Raw genomic sequence first — 16,221 nt, 5'->3', positions numbered from 1 at the left:
ATTCAAAAGGGAGCTTTAACTTGTATGATCATTAGTTATACACCCTAAGACAATAAATTTGTTAAAACAGTTTCATGTTTGTTTGTTTTTTGTACTTTTTTACACTGGATTGTGCCTTGTTTAAATGTAGTTTATTATGATATATATTTTGAAAAACATCACTCAGTGTACACTCAACTAAATGAATCATGATTTAGGTTTATCCTTTTGACTTTTATTTAATTTATCAGTTTTGTAATTGTATATTGTCCGATTCCTTAGAATCAATCTAAATCTGTTAAACTTGAATACTATTAGATTTAATTAGTTAAAATATATGTATATAGTATAAATGTATCTGGCTGAAGAAAAAGCCAGATCCAATTAGTTTTTTCCAACTTCATAAACACAAAATCTTTTCGTGTCACACAATTTCTGTAACATCTCACTCAAAATGCAAAACTACCTTGCAAATCTCAAAAACCATAAGCTATTTCTCAGTCTTGAACTGTTTTTAGTTGCATAAAACACTTTATTGAAAACACTACACACAAAGACTCCACACACACAATTGTGTTCTTTACTGTATTCTGTAGAATAAACTTTTGCTTAACATTTTTTTTACCTTTTTATATACATCTTGTTTATGATTTTGTTGTAGGCTACTGTATAAATACAACAGAAATGTTTGGCCTAATATATTTTGTTTGTTTCTGCATGTCATTGCTGTTTACAGTGTACCTGTTACTCCTCTCAGCAGTTTACCACCACTGTAAAACATTGTATTGAAATGTAGCCTAAAGAGCAAAGAGCTTTAGTTTTAGAACAGCAGTGTTTACTTTCATTCATTTTCTTTCGACTAGTACCTTTATTAATCTGGGGTTCGCCACAGCGGAATGAACCGCCAAGTTATCCAGCATATGTTTTAAGCAGCGGGTGCTCTTCCAGCTGCAACACATCACCGGGAAACATCCATACACACTCATTCACACACATACACTACGGACAATAAAGCTAAAATACATTTTACTAGCATATTCTTCATTTATTCATTCATTTTCCTTCGTTTTAGTCTTTATTTTAAAGGTCACCACTGCAGAATGAACCGCCAACTATTTCCATCATTTGTCTTACGCAGTGGATGACCTTCCAGCTGTAACCCAGTACTGAGAAACACCCACACACACTCCTTCACACATACATACACTCATACACTATGGACAATTTAGTTCATCCAATTCACCTATAGCGCATGTCTTTGGACTGTGGGGAACACCAGAGCACCTGGTGGAAACCCACATCAAAATGGGGAGAACATGCAAACTCCACACAGAAATACCAACTGGCCCAGCCGGGTCTCGAACCAGTGACCTTCTTGCTGTGAGGCGACAGAACTAATCACTGTGTCGCCCATATTCTTTAAAATTACTTTTGTGAATTATTTTGAATGCAGCCCCCAAAATGGGGTATTGCCCCACATAAATATGGAATATATGGATTATGGAAGTCCAATAATATAAAAATAAATTCAAAAAGACAAATGTGACTACTAAATGTCTAAGCAGGCTCCTAAAATCTGCAACTCACACCGGAATATCTATACTGGAAATATCCTTTTAGTGCCAAGACAATATTGCCAGGAATATCAATAATTCAAAAATATTCATCAAAGATGATCATTTTGACTTTGACATCTAATTAAATAAAAAACAGAGTGTCAAATAGTCTGCCGTCAACCAATGTGGGGCTATCAGTTAATAGAAAAAAAATCTATTTAGTCATTTACTGGGTTGAATAACTTCAAGGGTTTTCCGGGCCCCTCTTGGATCACCCTGGGAATTCCCAAGTGAAGCCATCGCCTTAGGAAACCTTCACTTTCTTTGTTTGAGAGAGAATCCCCAACAGATTTAAGTCATATACTGTTTAACTTCACCAAATCCAATTTCCTCCTTTTCTCATATTCCTGCGATATTTTGCAGTATTGTGAGGCCATTTATCTGTAGTCTTAATTGGAAATTCTGATATCTATTTTGACTGTCCTTGGGAGGGATATTTCTTTGTCATTTTCACTGGAATAAGCTGGCGTGATGGCCTGGTCACGCAGCTGTCCTCAAACATTTGATAGAAGCTGACAAAAGCGAATAATGCAAGGGAGATTTATTGGCATTATTAGGGGCCTAATGACATCATAACCTTGTTTTGAAATTGAGCAATTATCTGCATTAGATACAACTGTCGGGAACAATGGAAACTCACAGCTGAAGTGTGTGTGATATCATTTTACATTAGTTCAAATATTTCTCTTAATATGCAGAGGCAAGTGCTTGGTATGCTATGGTAGCCGAACGACAAAAACAAAAACAATCAACATTTTGTCATTTCGTGATGCAAGTTTTGCAGAAATTACATACTTCTGCTTTAAAATCCTTTATTTTACTCCAATTAATCCATGAGATTCTTAACTACAAGTCCATCAAAGTCATTCGCTTTCAGCTCATCCATCATCACGTAAATCTGTATATGGGGGATGGGATGCTATATTTATCATTCAATTTAAAGCAGCAAGGTTTTTCTCCTTTTATACAAATGAATTAATCTATTTTTGTCATTACGCATAATGTATTTCATTACTGGAGGATAAAAGAGAGGTTAACTCATAAATAATTTAGAGGAAGGGAATCTGGTTGCGGTATAATTAATTATCAACTGGATTTAGAATATGACTCAGTGGAAGATCATTTTATCTGTCTTTGTCTCAAGGTAAGAGGCCAATATTAGCCCGGCAAGCTATATTCCGACTTGTCTAACATTTCATAAAATTAAAATGTATATTGATTCATATGAAAATATATGGATTGGATGTTTTCCTCATGACATAGAGATTAAATACAGCACTTACCACTTCACTTGGTTTTTGGCAAGGCATTTGGTAAAGTCCACTGGATCAAGGCTTCATATATTTTCAGTTAGCAGGCCACTTATTCTGTAAAAATATGCACACAAAACAAATGCAAATTACATATTACCCGTTTGTTTAGCGCACATTAATCTGAAACTGTTTTCAACAGCAAAAAAAGCATTTTGTATGCATTTCAGCTGTTCAGATTTTGGAAGCTTTCAAGATGTCATGCATGTGCATATTATAATACCTGTTCTGTCTATTCAGAAGCCACTATGTACAGTGTGTGTCCATAGTGTTTCTTTACAAAGTGACTAAATATAGTTGTTTTTGTTTTATACCTATGCAGGTGAAGCATTGATTAGAGTTTTTAGGGTTATTTATGGTCCGCTGAATGTGATTTGAATGTAAGTTTCACTTTAATATGTGATGAATGAACTGTGAGGAGAAATAGGCCACTTTTATTATTCCTTTTAACACACTGACTGTTTAGTTTTAGGCTAAGGAAAACTAAAACTAGAGTCAACACATCATGCATACTCTTATAAAAGAGGTAAAATAGATCCCTTTTAAGTAAACAACAGCAAGTGATTATAGATTATGCAAATCACAAAAGTCACCAAAAATCTAACTAAACACAAAAAAGTCTTTCCCCAAAAAATCTGTCTTTCATCTAGCAGTTCTAGTGGTGTAAAGTAGAGATTTACAAATACACATATTGTTAATGAACTTGTTTTTCAGAAATTTACTAATAATTATTCATTCATTTATTCATTTTCTTGTCAGCTTAGTCCCTTTATTAATCCGGGGTTGCCACAGCGGAATGAACTGCCAACTTATCCAGCAAGTTTTTACGCAGCGGATGCCCTTTCAGCCACAATCCATCTTTGGGAAACATCCACACACACACATTCACACACATACACTACGGACAATTTAGCCTTCCTTATACACCTGTACCGCATGTCTCTGGACTGTGGGGGAAACCGGAGCACCCGGAGAAAACCCACGCGAAGGCAGGGAGAACATGCAAACTCCACACAGAAACGCCAACTGAGCTGAGGTTCTAACCAGCGATGCAGCGACCTGCGCCACTGCCTCGCCTACTATTAATTAATTGTTTTTAAATAATGTTATCTTTAAAATAATGTAAATTGCACCTAATTTATTTCAGGTTGAAGTGTGTCAATTTTTCGTAGGTGTGTTAGGAGTTGGCTTGTTAGCATCTATCATACTGGACTTTATTTTTATTTTTCTTTAAGTAACCATCTGAAAGAGGGCCCTTAAATAAACATTTTCCCTACGATGAACATGCATTTAGTTTAATCTGTATCCAGTCTGTTGTTTTCGGCATGCAATATTCCTCCAGCGGGTGCTTTTCACACTTAAGCAGCACTCACTGTTGCAGAATCTGGCACAGCCCACTGCCACAAACATTCCCACATCTTAATTTTTCAATTAGCGGGCCCCTTGTTCTCTAAGCATATGCAAACACAGCAGGGTCCCCTTTAAAATGCAACTCTAATCTGCAGGCTAGTTAGAGTAAATTGGCAGGCTTGTAAACCTTGAGAAATCTGAATAGAGCTCATTATCAGTTTATCTCTGTTGACTGGCTTTTATATGAGAATCATGTGTGAAAACTGAACTAAGATGGTTTTGTGGGAACAGGTAGAGACAGTGCAGACATGTTTGTGTGCAGTAGAAAAAAAACTTTACCGCAGTTATGCTGCAGGCTACAGCATACGGTTCAGAATAAAAGTTTTTTTCCTTGCAAAGTAGATTCATAATTGGGTGTTTCTTCAACTTCTGACACTTTTATGTCTCTAGGGTGGATTTTTATTAACACTTAAAACTTTTTTACTTTTGTTATATCCAATCACATTCAAAACTGTCTTGAAAAGTTTTTACCATGCATTGATTCATTAGTTTTCCAATACCTTTCATGCACAGATTTGATATAACTTTCAGTGAAAAGGCTTTTAGTCATACAGGATGAAAATCTATAATAAATGTATTCTAAAAACAGGCAAACGATTACAGTGTAAACAAACAGTCAAAACTTTTTAAATGTATGCTGTAGGGGAGAGATGCACAAATTAAGGCCTATGGTAACCTTTGATTTGGCCCACCAACCAATCAGATGGGCACAAATGATGGGGAAGGTTGGGCTGAAAATCCCTCAAACAGAAATCGTAATTTCTAACTTAACACAGCCTTTTCTTTTTGTTTGTTTGTTTGTTTGTTTGTTTGTTAAATTGCTGAGCTACAAAAAAAAGCAAAAATTAAATGTTTCAATTAAATGTTGTGAATTAATCAAATATTTTAAAGGGTCATGAAACCCTAAAACAGAATTATTTTAGATGTTGACATATAAATATGTTACACGTTGCTAAAAACACTATTAGGACACATATATTTCAAATTATATTTCAAAAAATATATTATAAAATGTAAAAACATATACATATATATATATATATATATATATATATATATATATATATATATATATATATATATATAAAACATATAAATATATACATATATATATATATATATATATATATATATATATATATATATATATATATATATATATATATATATATATATATATAGTTTTTTTTTTAATTATTATTCAAATAGGAATTTATCATGGCAACTTTGGTATATTTAGCCCCCAAATCTCTAAATCCGCCCTTGGCTATATTTTATAGTGCCAAATAAATAAGCAAAGTATTTAATAATAAAAATTTTTTTTTATTAATCTTAAAGTAAGACCAAGTATGATATCTTATTGTAGCTAAACAAAATGTAATTCCCACCGTCATCATTTCCATGGCAGATTTAGGTCTAATTTTTTTATTTTTTGCAGATGGTGGAAATTAAATTGAGGTGGCGTTGAGAGAAATAAAACACACAAAACATGGGTGAGTGGCATGTGAGTCCTTTGTGAAGCACTTGGGTCTGCTTTTAAACACAGAAGACCAGTGATACTGTGTTTTAAGGGTTTATTTTCACAGAGGCAAAATGAGGTTACCAAGTTGAAGCAACACTTGTGTGAGGGGGAAAAGTGCGACATCTTGAAGAAGCAGCAGCATCTAATATGCATATGAAGACGTGTTTGAACATGGATAATGAGATCTAGCGCTAAATTAATCATTTTTGAATGACAAACATTAGAAAACGCATCGTTACCTTGACTTGTGTTGTCAAACGCAATAACCGTCACGACGTCATCGGGTGTGTCAGACACGTCAGTCAAAGCTTGGAGCTCTCTTTAAACCAGCAGTGACGACTAGCGGGAGTCTGAGAGAAACGAAACGCTTCCCGTCGCTGTGAAGACAGTCCTTTTTACATTTCAATAACTTTGTTAACATTTCCCTGCATATAGTCGGTTTATTTGTGTTTTGCTGAGGCGTGTTGAGTTGCTCAAAACTCGAATGTGATGCATTCATACTGTCGTCAGTAAGCTTATATCAATGGTAAGTTTTCTTATGTAGTTTTAGCAGTGTGTTTAATAAATCGGTTTATTAATACCCTGACATGATATCTGTTTTGATATTTAATATAACTGTAAGACAGATGGCCGGACAAAAGTCGGAAATCGAGCTTGATTTGATCCAAACTGGAGAGAGAAGCTGTTTGGTAAAAGCTGGTAAGTTAAATATGTACAATAAAATGCTCGCACATTAGTTTTGAAAACCTTTGTTGTGCAACAATTAGTTACAGTATGATGCATGAAAACAATGCGTTTTTTCTCACTCATTTTGATATGGTTATTGATTAAAGGATGCCATGGTGCATTAGCTTTCACAGTTGTCAGAAATAGGTGAATTCTTCCTGTCCCCCATAATGGATGTGCTTTTATCCCTTTTCCCTATAAATATCCCTTTCCTTGCCCAGTAAATCCTTCCAAAACTTAAACTGTTTTATTTTTGATGGTATAGCTACTCTTTAAAAAGAGGAGATTGGGGCTAGTTGTCACCTTCTTTTACACACTTCATAGAAGGTCCCTATACATTTATTTATTAGAAAGATGATATTAGAGATTATATCATGCATAAAATGGCTTGTGTGTGAAATCTATGCTGTGAGCAGCTGATAATGGTACACCTGAGAATCTGCTCATTTTGAAGCTGCTCTTTAAATCCTGTGACTGTTGTCAAAGAGCATGCACTATCATAATAAAACGCGAAAGATTAATCTTCTGCATCTGTCATAAAACACCTTCACTTTGCAAAGCGACAACACAGTGAAGACAAACCACTGAACTTTCTGGAGAAACAATTCTTTATCCTCTTTTCTAAATTATTCAATCTGAAGGAGAGAGAGAGGGAGAGCGAAAAAAGACCAATACAGCCCAAAGCCATTTTCATTTGTCTTTCTCCTTCTCTTTTTTATTTTGGACTAACAATGCAGATTCCTCTACGGAAAATATGTCCCGTGTGTTAATTAATCATAAGACATTAAATGTTAAATAAAAGAGAGAAAAGCACATTAAATAATTCATTTGGGATAGGTGGAAGAAAAAATAAACAAGGTAGGGCAGCCAAAGCAATGATTCATTAATAGTTTGCATTCAGATCTGGCAGATTCATTATTGAATGATTTCTGGGCTTTCTTTGAGACCGGTGAGAGCAGAGGAACACATCTCAGCATGTTTTCTAGACAGGTCTCGATAAACATTGCTTCAGGATGAAAGACGTTTGGAAATGAGGACTGACATGGTGGATAAGAGAACGTTGATTGTTTTGCATATAGTGAAGGATTTGTTACTGACATAGATGTTTAGAGTATTTAAAGTTGATGTATTTTAGCTTTGCAAAAATTACACATTCTCCTTTGTTCAGAGATGAATATAAAGGCACTTTCAAAGCAATGCTAAACCCTTTTGTGGGACTTTTGAGTGCCGTAACATGGAAATGTCTATGCAGAATTGTGGTAATGTAGATTTTTAATGTTGCACTCTTTACTGTCCCCGTTTGATTGAAGCTGTGTGAACTCAATACAGTTACAATTTTCATTACAGTTTAAGTCAATGGGGAAACTCCTAAAAGTGCATCATAAAATTCCCCCATACAACACTGACACTAAATTCAGAATTCATAGCTGACAGGAAAACATAATTTATGTTAGGGTTGGGTTGATAGATGATGTCATCGTCCATTGCCGATGGCCGATAGACATCACGATGCTGAGCCTGCATTGCAATCCGCTCACATTGCAGCAGGAACCCGCTCCCAAAAAATACACATTTAGACCTGTTTACTCTAATATGACTTACTTTTTAAATGGTATTTTAGAGAAAAAACAATCCACGTCCACATTTCAACTAGCATTTCTGAAAAGATCTCCATCCACATTATACTGCTGAAAACACACATCATGTGACCACACACACATGTGCTGCAGCATATGCGCACGTCTGAGCTCCAGACAGTCAGCAGGTACTTTGAGCACAAAACCCCAGAGAGCAGTGCATGTCGGACAGTTTTTCAAGGTTTATATACTACTGGATTGCGTCTCACTATAGTTGTTAAACATATACTTTAGTTGTTCTCTCTCGTTTGAATCTATCAGGTAACGTAGCACAGCATGAGTAAACTGCTTCAATCTTTCGCTTTTACACTTTTACTTAGTAATTCTAGTGGAAACCTCTAATACTGTTAGTTGGTTGCTGTTGGTTGTGCACCTTTTTTACCAACCAAGTTGGTTGACGCCATTATAACGGCACAGATCATTCTGCCTATTCATACCAGAGTCCCGCGGAAAAAGTGATTGACAGGTGCTAATTTGTGCCTTATCTTTATTTATTTATGATTTGGTTAAGGGTAAAACAAAGACCATGCAGGTCAGGTAGTTGAAACGGTGGACAACAAATAATTAATTATTCATAAATAATTAATTCTCCGCAGCCCACGACGACAATGCCATCGTCCATAGCGATGCGTTACATTAGACTTCGTACTATGCCAAATCGGTCGACATTCCCCAACCCTAATTTATGTCTGAAAAATCTTATTTTGAAAGCAATATCACCACAATAATTATTTGGACATTCTGCTATGACATTTAGGTAAACCATAAAAGTTTAAAGTAATGACAGAATTGAAAATTTTAGATAAACTGTTGCCTTTATGGGATTTTATGAAAACTAACACTAAACTAAATGAAGAGACACTTTTATATAGTCTTAATTATTAAAGCAGCACAAAACAACTATGTGCTGCATAATATAATATAATATAATATAATATATGAGCAATATCACACGAGTTGCAGTGCGATATGGCTGTATATCGGCACTGGTGGGAGGCGTGTGTTGGCACGAAACCGCAGACCAAGTTCCTTAGTGTCCCACCAGTGATGATTTGCAGCCATATTGCAATGCTACGAACGTTATATTGCGTTTATACAACAGTTTGATTGCATAATCATGCATATATAAGAAGATCAAACACAGAGAGTCTAAAAATTATTTTGTATGAGGAACTACTTTCTTTTGCCATTCATTCACATCTGCAGCAGAAGCCATTGTTACATCACAAACGTCACTTTAGAGCTAGTATTTGAATGATTTTGTAGCGTAATGTCTTAAGTGATGACAAAACAGGTGATTTTGCTGCCATTTTAAGATTATAGAGCTGAACAGCATGAAATGCCATCAGTCCACAGAGATTTCCCCGTATTTTTCTTTTGCAATCTGGAGATCACAAAAAGCCGAAAAAGCCAAAGCAACACAATCACTACCAGATTACTGTTGTGTTTGTGATAATATAATATAATATAATATAATATAATATAATATAATATAATATAATATATTCTCCCGTTTACTTTCTGTTGATGAAACAGTAGAAGATGGCACTATCAAAGCCAAGATTGTGGGTTCGATTCCAAGTGAAAGCAAGAACTAGTACAAAAATGTGTACATTCAATACAGTGAAAATTGCTTTGGAGAGAGTGACAAAGACGCCTCTTCTTTTGCAGTAACAGAGGTGTCCAGCACAGCACCTGGGAGACTCTCGCCCATTCCTGAGCTGGATCCCTGGGAGAGAGAAGCAGACACGGGCTCTACAGAACTGACTTACTCCTTATGCTCAGTGGACAGGTACAGCAGCGCCTCCTCCTCCAGCAGCTCTCTGTCTGAGTCCCAGGAGAGAGAAGGTGAGTCACGCATCATCACACCTGGCTTTGCAGAATGGCCAGCTTTCTTTCTCCCAGACCACTATAGTGCCCTAAAGTGCTCTAATGAATAATAATTACACCATCAACTGCCACCACGAATTGTCTGGGATTAAAATTTCAACTCCTAATTTTCTCTCAAACGAGCGGTGGTTTTATACACTGTCTTGTTTTAAAAAAATCCTTTGATTCTTTTATGAATTTATGTGTTGCCACAAGCACATAATTATGCATTTTTAAATTGTGAATTATTAAAACGTATCTATAATTTAAAATGAAAACGAAGGAAAAGCATGCGATTTTAAAGCTGTCTACATCAGTTGAATAACTGAATTAAGCAGCACATTCGATTAAACTTACATATAGAGATGAATTATTTAAATCGTGCGCTGAGAACTCTTGTGCGTGACTATTATGATTCAATATGAAATTAATTAGAACAATATATTTTCCCTCATTCAGCCGGCAGGTTCAGATGAGTTAAGGTGCAGTCATTATGTCGCAGTGTCGAGCTTTACACATGCGTTGCAGTGCTTTTCCTGGTATAATATTTAGAGGTTAATCTAATTCTCTCTCTTACTGTATGCTCAGAGGCAAGGATATTTTGTCCCGCATTATGCTGAAATCTACTTAAAGGCTTGAAAGCCCCATTTGAAGCTTGCTTTATTATAGTTTTTACATAAGACCCTGGGCTGTGTGGAAACATCTCTTCAAAACAGACCATCACATTAAGTTGACTGTGCTGAAATCCTCCTAATTTCGTAAGTCTGTGTCATTCCCCTGTTTATTTAATCACGTAGAAGTGCCTGTTTCTCTCCAGCAGAGCACAGATGATTTTCTAGGGGAAGAAACACCTATACAGACAGATGATAATTGATTACATCTACACGCAGCTCTATTCCGTCTTTCTTTGGAAGGAAAAGGTGATTCAGTAAATTATGCATGTGTACAGAAGTGCCCAGCGAGAGCTGGGAGGCTTTTAAACTGTTGTATACAAGAGGTGCAGACAGACTTCAGGTCATTAAGGGCCTTTAAGTGTCTATCCCCATCAGCTGAAATCCCAAGGTAAGAGTTTTCAGAGGCATTTAGGGTCTATAACATGTGTAACACACTGTGGGCTTTTAAAGCTATGCCATGTCATTCTGAGCATTTGTAACATTTCTTTTTGTGGCATATGTGGCGGTAACAGTATCTCTATGTGACACTGACAGATGTGATCGTTTCAGTTAGGTTCTAAATGAATGCATACTATAATGAGCTGTGGCATATTATAATGTACTGTATGTGTAAAGGAGGGATAAAGCCTGCATGTTAATAAGGAAACTTTTACAAACTATTCAGCAACATATATACAGGGGTCATACGGTCATGGAAAACCTGGAAAAGTCATGGAATTTTGACATGGCACTTTCCAGGCCTGGAAAAGTTTTGGAAAAACAGAAAAACCCACAAGGTTTTGGAAAAATTGTGGATGTTACATTTAGTCATTTAGCAGACATTTTTGTCCAAATTGACTTAAGCTGCGGTCACACTACAGCTTGTGCTTGCAAAACTCTGCCGTAGAGTGCTGCGAAAAGGGGCGGAGTTAAACAATATGATTAGACATTAATAAAAGTGAGCGATTGCTCCATATTTTAAATGTCTTATTTTAAAGTATCTTCTATTTGTCTCACGTAATCACCTGATGTGATTTAGCAGGTATGAATTTACCAAGCTTGAACTTTCGAATGCAGTGAAACTTGTCGCACGTTCTTGCGTTTTTGGTCTGCCGCATTCGCATGCCTATAAATAAAAGTCTATGGAGCAAAAAGTGCAGTGTGATCGCGGCTTTATAATAGAAGTTGTTTTACCTACTATTACTAGTTTAACAAACTATTAAGATTATCTAAAATTTATGACAAATATCTGTAAATTGTAATGGAGGTTAGTTGTTTTTACTTCTTTTCTTTTTTTGGCCTAAAACATGCTCTCACATTATTAGTGCACTGTAAGCATCATCTATTTTACATAGATAAAAAAATTTATTGAAACAATTGCATGTTTTATGATATGCTGTAATAAATGTAAATGTTTCTTATGGTTTACCACGTATATGTAGACATTACAGGAAACATTGGGTCATGAAAATTGACTTGAAAGTCCTGGAAAAGTTATGGAAGTTTTGTAGTAAAATCTGTATGAACCCTGTATATACAGTAATAATCTTAGCTTTGCTAAAGACTCCACATGCAGTGTTTTAGTACTGTACCCCACAGCTGTTTAAGGCTGTTTCTTCAAACATGGACACTCTGGCCTTGTGGAGATTTAGAAGATTAACTCTCTTACCACATTTATCTCACTGATTTTTTTTTTCACTAACAGTGTGCAAAAACAGACATCTCAGAACAATTATGCATCTCCGGTTATGCATTTTGTCTTGATGACATGCATAGATAGAAATGTCAGCAGTGCAAATGTCATGTGAGGTTGGTGGAAGTTTTTAACCAATCCCAATTTTATTGTTAGCATTTTGTGCATTTTAAAAACCCAATTAAAGAAAAGCTTTCTTTTTCCATTATCAAAATACATCTCTGCATGAAACCATAGGAACTTCATGTATTTATCTGCGTGTATTTGAAGAAACACCTTCAAAAACAATTTGACACATTTTATTTTATTAGATTGGTTTGAACATTGTTTTCATCTGTTTATTTAGATTTGAGGACATACAGTATAGTATCTGTACCTATTTCCTGTATATGTAAATGTCACAGTTTTAAGTTAATAACTTCCTAGTTGTAATTAAATGAGAAATGCAAATGAACCCGCAGTTAGTAAAATAAATGAGCAATTCTGAGAAGTTTGATTTCTTACTCTTGTTGTTTAGAGCTCTGTGCTGGGATCGTGCTGAACTGTCTCTTCTGCCGTTTCTACGACATGTTCCTCATGCTACCTGAAACATGCGAGCGGGCTGCTAACTCCATCTGCCCAACCTACATGCATTTCTCACCACCTGTAGAACCTGCACACAACACCACCTGGAACTGCAGTTGTGATTTTGACTGTGGCCTTATGGACGCCTGCCATGAAACAGGGGAATGCCTTGAGCTAGCCATGGAAATTTCAGAGGTTTGCTTTCATTGAGGTGCCTGCAAATCTGAAGACATCATTGCGAGAACACTTCACAATTACAAGTCCCTTTGGGAGGGAAAAAGTTGCTACTTTTTATCCAAGAACTCTACTGTGTGTGTATGCAAGCTAATATATGCTCATTTGGAGCATGCTGTAAGTGCTTTTTGTGCAGCTCGTCCAATTTTTAATAGCTCGGCCCATTAACTCACATCAGTGATCAAAGTAGTAAAAAGTAGTAAAGTACAAAGTAGTAAAGAAGAACCTCTGATTGGCTAGTTTTCTCCTAATTAACACAAGAACAAAAAGTGTTATGCTTTTACTCACGGAACTGATTGAATACTGACAATAGAAATGAACTTGCATGCACGTCCAGATGCATCGCAAACTTGATAAAACAATCCTATCAGCCTCATTTGTAAACAGTTCTACACAATAACAGGCCCTTTTGTCAACGTATGTCGATTTTTATCACAATGAAGAGCGAAGTGGAGAGAAAAGGCCTTCGCTGTGTCCCTGTGTAGATGGCTTGTTTAAACTAGAGTGCAGTTGTTAACAGCCGGTTTGAGACAGTGTTTTGTAGGACACTTGTCCTTCTAGGGCCCATCAACCTTTGTTCTTCGTTCAGGAAGACTGCTCTCTCGAGTCCATGGCGACGGTGTAATAGATCGTTTTTTGTCAGCGCCAGGCTCTCGTCACGTAATGGGGAAAGCGACACTTTTGTGTGTGTGTGTTTGTGTGCATGTAATTCTGGTGTCTATTTCAGGGAGAGGTCAAGGTAAGGGAACGATCACGCTAAGCAGTGTGCTGAAGTGTTATTGTGCTGTCGTGGCTTGCTAAACATTTGTTTTCTGCTATCAGATAGAGATACCCATTGAGTAATCTAATTGTTCAAACAACAGGAAAACCTCAGGGCAGTTACCTTGTTTCCTAAAAGTTTCATTCTTAATTTTGTTGTAACAAAAGTCATGGCACAAAGAATGGTATGATTGTATGTCGTGTGGACAAATCTGCAGCAACTGTGTGATGCTCTCCTGACAATACGAATCATAATCTCTGAGGAACGTTAACACCTTGTTTAACCTAGGCCACATAGAATTCGTATGTAATGTAATATGTATTCATGTAGCACATTTATCGTGTATGGCCATACACCCAAAGCCCTTCACAATCGTGAGGGGGGTCTCTCCAAACCATCACCAGTGTGCAACATCAACTTGTATGATATGACAGCAGCACACCAGCTTTTGGTGGAGTGGAGAGACAGAGATAGAGCCAATTCAGTGGATAGCGATGATTGAGAGGCTGTGATGGTTAAGGGCTGATGGAGGTAATTTGGCTAGGACACAACGGTTAAGCCAGGTTTATACTTCTGCGCATAGCTGTGCATTTATACTTCTGCGCGCTGTTTCTGTTGCTCTGCAATAACACTTCTGAAACGCTAGCTGGCAGTGAGATGTTTATGTTCTTCTGTGTCGAGTTTCTTTGCTGGTGTTTTGTTTTTTTCTCTTTTTTTCTTTTTTCCTTAATGTACAAGTGGCTCAAACTTTCTAATTTTGAGGCTGGAACCGGCGGTCGTGCAACAACTTTAATCATAAAGTGAACAACACAAAACAACAGTTTCCATCCGGAGCTTCTTCACGGCACTCCACATTTGTAAACACTCGCTGCATCGGGCGCATGCTGCTCTCACCTCCGCCCACACTCGTCAGCGCTACCAAGCCGACCAATCATAGAGCTTGCGCTACGCATCATTGCCATGTGTAGTTACATTTTTTGAGAGGTGCGCGTCAGCGTCGCTGACTGCCACGGCAAGGGCTATGCCTCCATGCACTTGATGCAGAAGTATAAATTAGCCTTTACCCCCCTACTTTTACAGGAAGTGCCATGGGGCTTTTAATTAGCACAGAGAGTCAGGACCTCGGTTTAATGCCACATCCGAAAGATGGCGTTCACTGACAGTATAGTGTCCCCTTCACTTAACTGAGGCATTAGGACTTACACAGACTACAGGTTGAGCGCTTCCTTCTGGCCTCACTAACACCCCTTGCAACAGCTACCTGGTTGTCTCCCATACAGGTACTGACCAGGCTCAGCACTGCTTAGCTCAGTGAGGAGTGACCGTTCTTGGGCTGAAGGGTGATATAGTTGTGGCAACTATATATACAGGGTGGGCCATTTATATGGATACACCTTAATAAAATGGGAATGGTTGGTGATATTAATGTCCTGTTTGTGGCACATTAGTATATGTGAGGGGGGCAAAGTTTTCAAGATGGTTGGTGACCAAGGTCATCATTTTGAAGTTGGCCGTCTTGGATCCAACTTTTGTTTTTTTCAATAAGAAGAGGGTCATTTGACACATCAAACTTATTAGGAATTTCACAAGAAAAACAATGATGTGCTGCCCATTGTGTTGGATTGTCAATGCAACCCTCTTCTCCCGATCTTCACACACTGATAGCAACACCACAGGAGAAGTGCCAGCACAGGCTTCCAGCATCTGTAGTTTCAGGTGCTGCACATCTTGTATCTTCACTGCAGCACCTGAAACTACAGATACTGGAAGCCTGTGCTGGCATTTCTCCTGCGGTGTTGCTATCAGTGTGTGAGGAGTAGGAGAAGAGAGTTGCATTGACAATCCAACACAATGGGAAGCACATTGAACACTTTTTATAAGTGGTCAGAAACTTGTAAATGACTCATGAAAGAATATTCCCAATAAACTTCCCAATAAGTTTGATGTGTCAAATGACCCTTTTCTTATTGAAAAAACAAAAGTTTGATCCAAGATGGCAGACTTCATAATGGTCACCACCCATATATATATATATATATATATATATATATATATATATATATATATATATATATATATATATATATATGTATGTATGTATGTATGTATGTATGTATGTATGTATGTATGTATGTATGTATGTATGTATGTATGTATGTATGTATGTATGTATGTATGTATGTATGTATGTATGTATATATACCATCACCACCCATATATGTGTGTGTGTGTGTGTGTGTGTGTATAT

General features: G+C 36.8%; 1 protein-coding gene and 1 long non-coding RNA gene across 5 annotated transcripts in view; one reads left to right on the top strand and one right to left on the bottom strand.

Annotated features, from left to right (window-relative positions):
• The window catches only part of LOC141386340 (uncharacterized), a 49,877-nt gene extending 43,743 nt beyond the window's left edge, over positions 1 to 6,134 (bottom strand). For 2 of the 3 annotated variants that reach the window (XR_015494055.1, XR_015494056.1), the window contains exons 1-2: positions 6,077 to 6,134; positions 2,879 to 2,962 (exon numbers count right to left, since the gene is read on the bottom strand). This is a non-coding gene — a long non-coding RNA (uncharacterized LOC141386340). Of the gene's footprint in view, positions 1 to 2,878; positions 2,963 to 5,918 lie in introns of all 3 variants that reach the window. The other variant, XR_015494057.1, reaches the window with a different exon arrangement.
• Positions 6,135 to 6,168: 34 nt separating this feature from the next.
• On the top strand, positions 6,169 to 14,585 carry mdfic2 (MyoD family inhibitor domain containing 2). 2 transcript variants are annotated; one of them, XM_087254834.1, is made up of 4 exons: positions 6,169 to 6,363; positions 6,464 to 6,536; positions 9,872 to 10,048; positions 12,933 to 14,585. In XM_087254834.1, exons 1-4 carry the CDS (start codon positions 6,361 to 6,363, stop codon positions 13,187 to 13,189), a joined length of 510 nt encoding a protein of 169 aa, XP_087110960.1. In that variant the 5' UTR covers positions 6,169 to 6,360; the 3' UTR covers positions 13,190 to 14,585.
• The last annotated feature ends 1,636 nt before the right edge of the window (positions 14,586 to 16,221 follow it).

Source organism: Danio rerio, chromosome 6, assembly GCF_052040795.2.
Source record: "Danio rerio strain M-AB ecotype USA chromosome 6, GRCz13ab, whole genome shotgun sequence".
Classification (NCBI taxonomy): Eukaryota; Metazoa; Chordata; class Actinopteri; order Cypriniformes; family Danionidae; genus Danio; species Danio rerio.
This window is presented reverse-complemented; position numbering and strand designations above follow the sequence as displayed.

Bases quoted from the DNA above. Each gene is read 5' to 3' on its own strand.
- mdfic2 (XM_087254834.1), top strand. The intron at 6,537-9,871 runs GTAAGTTAAATA...CTTCTTTTGCAG, and splicing joins AAGCTGTTTGGTAAAAGCTG to TAACAGAGGTGTCCAGCACA. The intron at 10,049-12,932 runs GTGAGTCACGCA...CTTGTTGTTTAG, and splicing joins TGAGTCCCAGGAGAGAGAAG to AGCTCTGTGCTGGGATCGTG.